Consider the following 11,123-nt stretch of genomic DNA (forward strand, 5'->3'; position numbering starts at 1 on the left):
CTTCTCTGTTTCCATCCATTCTACGTCGAAGACGGATCAAGTGTGTGTTTAAGATTCCTTGCTTTATACTTTGTTGCTTCTCAGCCTATGATTTTTTTTATTTTTTTTTGGGGGGGGGGAGGGGGGAGGGGAATTAATTAGTCTGTTATTTTACCCAAAGTAAGCTTGCTAGAATAAGAGTGAGAATAGGCCTAGAATATGGCACATATATGGTTAACAACTAAATTATTAATGCCCCTTGTAAATTTGATGTGTTTCATGTTTGATTGTAACTCAAGTATGAAAGGTGAACTAGTTGAATTAGGGCCTCTGTTGCATACTTTAAGATGTAAGATTTCATATGTCACATTTTCAGGAAACAAATATCAGGAAAATCAATTTGTCATATACTTAAAAATTGAAAAAAAAATGTAAGAGTATGAATAATCTAGTTGTTAATTGTATATATATATCAATATTATTACATTGAGCAAAAAAATGTGTTTTCAAACTTGTTTGTAGCCTAGTTTATGATACAAAATTCTATTTAGATATAGGAATTGCCTTTATTCTATTTAAATTAAACCCCAATAAGAATAATCTAGTATTGAACTGCATCACTATTGTGAAAATCGATTTATTCTTCCCTGTATACTGAAATACTGGTATGCATTTTTTTTACCTTGTTAATTAGTTATCAGTTAACTGGTAGTTTTTTTACTTTTTACAAGATTATTTGTTATTTTGCAGCTGGCAGCACACTTATTTTGTCCTTACGGCTTGCCCACATAATAAAGTACTGTTTTTTAAGATTTTTTTCTTATTTTTGTAATGGTTGTGTGCTTGCTATTATTCTGTAATATAAATGTTGCAATATATGTTAATTTGCATACAGGGTCTCTCATACACCTATTTGTGAAGTTTACCTCTACACTGAAATGCATAAACATGATTGTGTATGTGTGTAGTGTATTTAAAAGCTACTTGTGTTTAGGAACATTAACATTTGGAGTTGATACTATTAGTATTATACTGGTAGGATGACAAAAGATTTTGTAATAGGAATTGCTGTATGTCCTAACGGGGACCATATGGTAGGAACATAGACGTTTGGAGATGATACTACTATACCGGTAGGATGACGAAAGCCTTTGTAATAGGAATTGCCATATGTCCTAATGGTGACCATATGGTAGGGATACTCCCCAGGGAGTGGAGATGGTGCACATTGTGTATGAATAAATCTGATGACAGGGGTATTGATATCTGTAAAGCGCTTAGAGACGGTAATTCTGATTATCATTATTATTGCCATAACATTATTACTATATTATTAGTTTACCTCATAATTGTATTCATCTTATTTATCATAACTTTACTATTATCTTCCCAAAGCTGCGATCGCCTAATCAATTTAAGGATCTCTCTTTTTTTTACTCCGCATTTATGTAAATGTTTATGTCTCTTAACCAACGTGAGCAGGGACTACCATAGGCAAGTCGTTTAAGACAATTATCTGGTTGATGTGCAAAGGGACCAGTTCTGGAAAAAATAAGTTGTTTTGTTTGTTTGTTGTAGACTAGTACTTTAAAATCATGAAACGGAAATCTATTTTCCAGTTTTCAGTTTCTTGTCTAAACTTTAGGCCTACTTTTTAGTCAAATTAGTCTTTATTGCACTTTACTACTACATGGGCCTTCAAGGACCTTGAGTCATGCTGGATGTTAGTCATATATGGGCTAGTGATACAGCCGAGCGTATTAACATAAATATCTTGCAATTTCAAACATTCCCCTGATTGTAATTCTTTGGTGGTTATAACCTTGGCACTTCATGTCAGTGAAGAATACTGAAGATTATGTCAAAAATTATAGATAATTTCTTAATTAGTGATTGTATTGTATTAAAGATTGTTGTCTCATCCACTATTACATAATGATAGTTGTTGAATTTGCAGCTCTCATTAATTTCATAAGATTCATAAGGTTCATCTTTATTGTTTATACCTTGAGTAATGGAAAATTAATGAAGCAATGTAATTAATTATGTAACATCTTAACAATTCTTGTAATATTTGAACAATCTAGTGAGCAAGAAAGTTGATTTGCTATATTCAATCATTGTTTGGGCAAATTATGATAGTGTAATTGTAATTTCTTTTTTTATTAACAGGGTAAAGGTTTTATTAACATAATAGTTATAAGCTCAAACTGAAACATATACTTAACTGAAATATTTTCCATTCTAAGTTTTAAGCATTTTGTCATTTTAGTTTTTTGGTTTTGTTTAACCTTTATCCTATTTTGTTAGTTTGTTTGCAATAGAAATTAGTAGAGTTTATGTAATGTGTGTAGTATAGATTTAGATAGATTTAAAACATATCTGTATTTTGGCACATTTTTCTTGATGCTGAATTGCAATAAAATATTAGAATTGCAGTATCTCTATTTATGAATGATTTTGAGACTTTGATTTGTATTGTTTAGACTCTCCTATGACTGATATATGATGACACGACTATGTCCTACCCCTACTGCTGTTTTACTTCTTTCTTCCTTTTTTAAAATCGTATATATGATGCAAATATGAACAGTGATCTCACCAGATTTACAATCTACTTCTAGTTCAACATCCTCTTTTATACTCATATACACTCCTCCTACTCTGACAGTTTCTTCTTCTTCTTCTTCTTCTTCTTCTTCTTCTTCTCCTTCTTCTTTTTCTTCTACTTCTTCTTCTTCTACTTTCACTCAATCTGTAATAGAATGTGTAAACAAGAAAACAAATCATCAAGATTGTTATTGTCGTTGTCATTAATTTTTACGAAAAATCACTGTAGAGTCAAAACGATTCATACTGTTAACTTGTGATTAAAAGCAACCCAAAAGAGAAAGAGCCTTCAACGACATAAGCAAAAGAACATTCAATTTTTCTCCGGAAAAAACAGAAAGTGATATATTTTCAATAAGTCTTTGTTACCGAACTTATATTAGAAATCACTTTTGCAGTTTGATATGGCATGTCAGATAAGATGAAGTGCATTGTGTACAAGGAAACCATGTTTTACAACCTCTCTTTGAAATATCACCCACGCCAGCCCTGATCCTTTTAGTATTTCACGCTGTAGCGTCAAATATCTCAGGACTTGATTACGATGCTTTTGTGCATTGAAGGCTGAGTAGTTCAAGTATTCCTACCTTGCTACGACGACGAAGTATTTGATTCTAAGAAATCATGCCGGATGGGATTTCAATATCACAGTCCCTTTATTCAATTGTTCGCGCGAAAATAAAATCATAACACCATATTTTCGCTTCTTTTTCTGCTTTACTAAGCCTGTGCGATACCGCTTTAACAATGTAACGTGTTTTTAACGGAAAGCTGGCCTACATCCATGAATGATCAAAGCAGGGTTTAGCAATACAGAACTAATGGACCTTTTCACCGGAACAATTCGCAAAATATCTATTAAATTGTTAGAACTGAGGGTTTCTGAAATGCTTTTTTTTTTTTTTTTGGTCCAACGAGAAAAGGTGATTCAACTTCCGCTCTGTTAACTTTGAAACACGTTAATACAGATCGAAAAAACTATTAAAGTCTTTCATTTATATAAAGTATATTATATATTTCCATCATGAAAACTTGTGCAACTGTATTGATGATAACTATGTCGTAGAAATAGAGTTGAAATTTTGATCCCGATACAAAAATATGAATAGCTGAAAATATCAGGGGTATTATTTTATCAATTCCACCTTCCCTCTTCAATAACTGTCCTGATTTAAATTAATGCAAATAACGTTTCCACAAAAAGAATATTAAAAGTTAGGTGCATAAATGAATAAATTAAAAAGGTGAATAAAAATACGATATTCAATTAAATGTTTCACCAGAAATTCAAAGTACACGAGAAGCCTTTCTTTAAATTCAGTTGATTGATGGGAAATACATACCTTAATGAAAATTCTCCTTTTCCACGTCAGAAATTTACAGGAGTGACGTGTAAACGATATTTAAAATAATTTAATGTTTCACCAAAGATTCAAAGTACACGAGAAGACTTTCTTTAAATTCAGTTTATTGATAGCAAACACTTATATAAATGAAATGTCTCTTTTTCTTCATCATAAATTTACAGGAGTGGCGTGTAAAAGATATTTCAAATTGTATTAGAAAACTCGACACGTAACAGTTCTCATTTGTCTTGGGCAATACGGCATATGAAATTGTTGTATTAAAGCAAATCTATCCGTTTAAAATTTCATTCCAGTTTTTGAGTTTCAATTGAAATAATGATTTTTCATTTGCTTCTGCTGGTTGAAATGTAATTTATTATACATTTAACATAGTCATTATGTTGATAAATGAATTATGCCGATCATATCGCCTTACGTTAAAACAAGACTGTAACTCTTTTCCCCATCTTGTCATCTCTCCATCTCTTTTTCTGATTTTAGAGCACACGAAATGGCGACTTATTACACCTTATCTGATCATAAATCCTAACCTGAAATGCAAGATATCGACGCAAATATTAAACATTATACTCTTTATACAAACAACTAACAAAGTACTGTCGTATGTGCCATATCGTATATTTCAAAAACATACAAAGCTACTATAATAATTGAATTTGTCACTCTGATGACAGGTTGGAAAAATTATGTCAATAACAAATAGAACAAATCGAAACGGAGAGAATACTCAACCAAAATCGTTGATTTTACTATTCTTCATCGCGCGTTGCGTGATGAACTAAGTGAAAAACGTAGGGTGAAGAGTTCATGTATCGCGTCTTCCACTATGTATACAACTGTCGCTAACAATACAAATTCATTTTCATATTTAACTTTTATACTCAGGCAAGATGCTCGTGAAAGATGATGACAGCATATACGTGCGTTTGAGACATGAACAATGTTTCTTTGATTTCGAATGTTAACTGATTAGCCGTGAACACTCTTTTTGCAATGATCTGATTTCAAACTTGTATTGATTATCAATAATCAAACAAAATTAACATGAATGATATTCAGTCTAAAGTAACGCTCTAATAAGGTTGTATAATACCAAGTAACAACTCAAGTTTGTTATCGTGTTCCTTTTTACATTGTCGAAATGCAAACTATGAAAATAGCAAATACGAAAATACACAATACGAGAATTTAATTTACAAAACGCATTCTTCAGAAAAATATTAGAATTCTTCTACAGAAACTGCTTCGTCCATGAATCTCATCTGACTTCTAACATGATATTGTACACAATAGAACATTTATAATTCTCCCTTTACAAACGCAATAACACAACTAAGTCAAAACAATGATACAAACAGTTTATTTGCAAAGGATGCAAAGATTTGATCATGATTATGAACTTCATGATATATTGGTCCAAATATTAACTGCATTCATTCTTCGTGTTCATGAATCATAGCGGGCTTGGCTTACTTCGAATCATCGTGTCGGGTCGGGTGGTCGCGTCACCCGACCCCTTTTGTGAAAACATGCCCCTGTATTCGCGAAATGTCGGGGTAATGTTTGTGACATAAACCCCTCTCATCTACAAAATTGTCTGGTCCAATTTACTTGACACTGTGTGAAAACCCTACGGCAAATCTACGAAAGGTCGCAGGATCTTCCGTTTTCGTCTCACGACAGGTCGTACTGTACGCGACTACACAACCGGACGCGATAGCCACAGGCTTTAAAGTGTAACACTGAAACGTTTCTGAATACACGATTTTCTTTTATTACTGCACGAAATAAAACGATAACACTAGAATGGCAGTGCTGCTCATAATTAATACTATAGTACTATGACAAAAGTAGCCTTGTAACTTCTTTAAAATTACATGTACAAGACATGTGTTATCTTATTTTAAAATTTGTAAAAAAGCAAAACACATGAATAAAGATACTAAAATAGACGAATAGAATTCTATCAGAATTTCAGGTCCCTTTGTGGTCAGAAATGGAAAAAGGGCACACAAGAACCAACGGGGGCGGGGGGGGGGTTAGACCCCGTAAATGTCCTGAGGGTATTATGCTAAATGAATAATAGAATATGAAAAATCAAATTCCATCACTAAAATTGCGCTTCGACAATATCAATACAATTTATGACAGATCCATATCTATGTTTATATTCCAAGTCTTATACAGCGAAGTCATTCAAACTATCTATTCAAATTAATCACTCTTAGCATTTAATATAAAGACGCATACTAGTGGGTTTTTATGGGGAATTTGACACCACTCTGGTGTACACCCAATAACAGGTGTTGTCAGTCACCAAGGGTGGACTTCACTTTTCAAAGACAAGTCTTGTGTAATGCATTGTGCCCTAGCCTACCACCTTATGGAATAACTCATGTATATATGTCATTAATGTGGTAAATCAACCAAATCCAGTGTCAGCGAATTATGATGCAATACACGTGGGCACTCACTACCATATGGCTTTAAAGAGCAGGCTATGTTACAAATTACAAATATTTCAAATAGAACGTAAATATTTCAAACTGTTCACAACGACTCCTCAAATAATCATCGTTTGTCATCTTTTGAATTACTTTTATTTTCGATGATGAATTTGCAATTAGGGCATCTTGCAAATGTAAGCGAAATCAATGTGTTACACTCAATCTTTTGTAAGTAGTGTACACAAATTTTATTATGGCTCTTTTAGAACCATGTTATTTTTATGATACAATAAAGACCACTCAACAGAGGCAAGGCAAGTGTTCTTTATAGGCAGGTTTATATACAGATTCTTTAATTTGTATAATCAAGATGGGGGAGGGTGATTTTTTTTTTTTTTTGGGGGGGGGGTGCAAGCTTGGAGCTCCCTTCTAGATCCGCTATTCATCCACAACATTTACTATTTTAAATACATCCATTCTCTTGTTGATTAATCACACCCTTCATGGCAACCATGCTCACATCATTCTTGCCTTTGTCGTAGTCGCTTTCGATCTTGCTATCCTCCGTCACCGGCAACGATTCTTTGTCGTTACGATGACCGCAGCAGCTGCAAATCAGTCGTCTGAAGTCGCTGAGCCTCGTCCAGTAGATGATCGGGTTGATGATGGCGTTGACGTTGACGAGCCACCAGGCGACGTAGTAGAGGTTTAAGAACCAGGCAGCGGTGTAATACCGGCCGTACTGGGGGTAGTATTGGAGAATGAACGACGGCCTGAGGAAGAAGCAAATCATGACAAAGCACATGAGGACCCAGCAGGCCAGGTTTGAGAACACCACCAAGAGGAAGGTACACAGGACCTTCTGGTTCTTCTTAACTCGAAGGATGTACGCGTCGGATGTCAACCCAATGCCGTGTATCGATGCTGAGATGGTGAGGTACACGACGGCGTAGACGATTGCGCAGATCCCGATGGCGCACAGGAGCATGATGGGGGAGACGAAGTAGAAGAAGAGACGGTCGTTGAGGAGATAGGTGCCCAGGTAGACGGCGAAGACGGCGGCCCAGATGAACACGCAGGCGATGACGCAGCGAGTAGGCGTGACGAGACGACGGTTTTGGAAAGGGTCGAGGCGGATGATGATGAAACGGTGAATGGCCACAGCGAGTGTGCTTAAGACGCTTATCATCATAGCAGCTCCCAGAGTACGTGTCAAGATTGAGAGCTTTAAGAAAAATAGCATAAAAGAACTTCTTTGATTTAATAGTCATTATGAATATGAGTAAACGCCCTTCTGTCTCTCAACAGCCGATACACGTTACCGTCACATAGAACTCGAACTATATTTTTTTTCAAATCCATATAGTTGTCCATTTCATTATAAGTTGCTTAATTTATAGACATTGTTATCCATGGATAATATATTGTATGCGGGGGGGGGGGGTGGGGTCGAGGAATTGAGGGCTAGCTTGACTAAATATGTCGAGTGGCTAGCAGTAACTTTGTCTCCCGAAAGAATATATCAACAACAGATATTTGAATATCAGTTTTGAGGGTCAAGATGTTTTCCCTGCCTGTATCCAAGGTATCACACCTTTATGCCTAGGCGGAATGAAGTGGCAAATAATACAAGCATTTCAGAACAGAGAATGTAACCGTATTGACCAAGATAAGTTTGTCTTTCTTCTTCTTCTTCTTCTTTTCTTCTCTTCTTCATCTTCCTCTTCTCCTTCTCGTCCCTCTTCTTCTTCTTCTTCTTCTTCTTCTTCTTCTTCTTCTTCTTCTTCTTCTTCTTCTTCTTAATCTTCTTCTTCTTCTTGATTGAGTGGATGACGAATACAGAATAATGTCTTGGCAAAGGACACAAGTGCCGTTACAGGGAATCGAACCTCGCGTCATGTACGTTATAGTCCGGGGATTTTCCTTATTCACTTAGACCAGCGGTGCCGCGGCAATTTTTTTTAAAATCATTTTTTGAATAACGTCGATTTCTCGAAAACCTCAGAAATTTTCTTGAGGAAATACAAATTCAAAGACAATGAAACATTTTTTTTTCCTCGCTCGTTTCGCCTTCTCGCAACCTCTAGTAACATGTTGAATTCTGGAAGCGAAGTCACTGAGTACCTTCATATTTGAGCAACGAGGTGCACAAATAGCCTTTTATTTTACAGCGAGGTGCCCGAATATGTATAGTATCTTTTATATCGAAATTACATTTTTACCACACTCGTTCCTTTTACTTACTCGCAACATTTAGAAACAGGAGAATTCTTGGCAATGAGGTACCCGAATCTCCTCATATTCGTGCTTCGAATTGACCGCACATAATAATTTTGTATTTATGTATTCGGCAGCGAGATGCCTGCACATTTATATTGCATGTAGTGTATAGATTATATAGTAATTTTTTTGATCATATCAAAGGTGTTATTATGTTTAGAAACAAATGTGTTCTTGCGTACATGGCGGTGGACGAGAGTCAGAATGATGCAAAGCGAATTTCTGTAACTGAATTTGGGATTATGGTGACGTGAAACTTATTGGCCCGAATTCACAAAGCAAGGTTTGAGCTCAAACCTCCTTTTGTTTCGCCAAACCTCCTTTTGTTCTTTACAAACCAGGTTTGTAAAAAAATGCGTAAAACGCGTCATATGACGTACAAAAACCTTGGTCTGAGCTCAAACCTCCTTTGTGAATTCGAGCCATTGTTTCTCAAAAGGGTGCCGTGACAAAAAGAAAAAGGTTGAAAACCGCTGTACTTGACCACAACACCATTATTATCATTTTTATTTATGGAGTAAAAACAGATAATCAAATCAAACTTACATTCACGTCTCCCCAATGATCAAGCCATCGCTGGACGGCTACAACGATTGATGCTACGAAGTCACCCAAGGCGACGTTGAAGGTGAAGATGTTCTGCGTCTTTCGAAGACTCCGACATCTTATGATAGCGATCAACGTCGCCCCGTTGAGCAGGATGGCCAGGACGCTGAACAGCGAGAGGAAGCCAACAAAAATGTCAGCATCTATCCGCATCTTGACACGACGACGAAGTTGACGATGACAACGAAGATGATGACGGCGATAATTATGGTTTTTAGAGATTAAAAGTTCAAATTGTTAGTAACAGCTTTATTTTGACGTAAACTAGTTATGCTTGGGCAATTCTTGTAGCGACGATGATTTTTTTTTTCGAACACAGAAATGTAACTTGATGTTGAAGTGGATGATAACGATGATGATGAGGATGAGGATGATGGTGGTGGTGATTAAGACGGCGTTAATGATGCTATTGCAGCGTATGCTATCGATGGTAGAGATTACGACGATGATTTTTAAGACGATGGTATTAACATAAAGTTTGTGACGATGACGATGGTGATCATTACGATTAACCAAGAAAAACAAAAGGATTCAGTGACAATGAAATAACGATGATAAGGTTTAACGAAATGTTGTATTTTTCACTAGAGAGAAAATCCAGGGAAGTTACGATGATTGAATCATTTACTGAAACTGACTGTCTTCTCTGCTATATGACCAAATATCTTTATGATCATGATGATATGAATTTTAATTAAATGAAATTATAAGTGAAAATCTCGTGACCCAAGAAATGTCGTGGTCTAAGCTGGAAAAGATAAATTATTAATGGACAGAAAATTGCAGGGCTCTCAGGCTAAATCTCGCGCTTAAACAATTTAACAATTTTATTATTAAATCTGGGTGGGTTCTGTATGATATATGTGCGTCACCATGGTCATTATGATCATGCGCAGATGAGTATTCTCTCTCTCTCTCTCTCTCTCCTCTCTCTCTCTCTCTCTCTCTCTCTCTCTCTCTTTCTCTCTCTCTCTTTCTCTCCCCCTCTCTCTACAACCGGTAGTCTAGCTACGACAGGGGTGGTTCATCAAGCAACCATGGCTAAAAACAAGGCCATGGTTCCTCATCAAACTACAGCAACATACTTCAGGGTGTGGTAGATAGCAACACCATTACCACCACCAGCTAGGCCTACGACCTAGCTACAACCAGCAGTATGAACATAATGGCCCGAATTCACAAAGGAGGTTTGTCGACAAACCTTGTTTTTCGCATTTTTAAAAACCTGGTTTGTAAAGAACAAAAGGAGGTTTGGCGAAACAAAAGGAGGTTTGAGCTCAAACCTTGCTTTGTGAATTCGGGCCAATGTATCCAGTTTTTGGCAGGTGAACCGCGCCTCTCCCCCCCCCCCCCCCCCCCAAGTTCACACACACACTCCCTCTTTCTCTCTCTATGTGTCTCCCTCTCTCGCTCTCTCCCTCCCTTCCCTCTTTCTCTCTCTTTCTCTCTCTCTCTCTCTCTCTTTCTCATGCGGCTCTGTCGTTTCCGTTTCATCATCGCTTGACCATCCTTAAAGTGCATTCCCCTGTGTTACATACAATTATGTCTGACCATACGTCTGCGGGCAGAAAACTGACCCTTTAGATACAGCACCAATTAGTGTTACCCACGGGGCAAAGAACTTTTCTCAAGAGTTCAAGTTCAGACGAACTTCCCGTTTTTACTTGTGACCTGCAATATATTAAAAATACTGGTCATGCTAAAAGTATGGAATGCAACTCCAATCTTATATCAACTCAATCGACACGCTTATACCCTCCCTGCTTGTTTAACCGGCTGGCAGAAATCACGCTCTCAAATATACGCCGCTAATTATATTCTCGCCAGATGGTTT

At 36.5% G+C, this 11,123-nt stretch overlaps 1 protein-coding gene across 1 annotated transcript; it reads right to left on the reverse strand.

Annotated features, from left to right (window-relative positions):
- Nucleotides 1-6,866: 6,866 nt before the first annotated feature.
- LOC105436779 lies at nt 6,867-9,442 on the reverse strand. Its single transcript, XM_011662725.2, has 2 exons — nt 9,230-9,442; nt 6,867-7,628 (listed from the first exon to the last, which is right to left on the reverse strand). The coding sequence occupies exons 1-2, from the start codon at nt 9,440-9,442 to the stop codon at nt 6,867-6,869; spliced, it is 975 nt and encodes a 324-aa protein (XP_011661027.2).
- Between the last annotated feature and the right edge of the window lie 1,681 nt (nt 9,443-11,123).

Source organism: Strongylocentrotus purpuratus, unplaced genomic scaffold (genome assembly GCF_000002235.5).
Source record: "Strongylocentrotus purpuratus isolate Spur 01 unplaced genomic scaffold, Spur_5.0 spur5_scaffold_19, whole genome shotgun sequence".
Taxonomy (NCBI): Eukaryota; Metazoa; Echinodermata; class Echinoidea; order Camarodonta; family Strongylocentrotidae; genus Strongylocentrotus; species Strongylocentrotus purpuratus.

What these genes read in the sequence shown, in the direction of transcription:
- LOC105436779 (XM_011662725.2), bottom strand. Translation starts at nt 9,442, where the DNA reads ATGCGGATAGATGCTGACATTTTTGTTGGCTTCCTCTCGCTGTTCAGC. An exon ending in ATCATTGGGGAGACGTGAAT is followed by an intron (nt 7,629 to 9,229) that starts GTAAGTTTGATT and finishes TTTTTCTTAAAG; the next exon opens with CTCTCAATCTTGACACGTAC.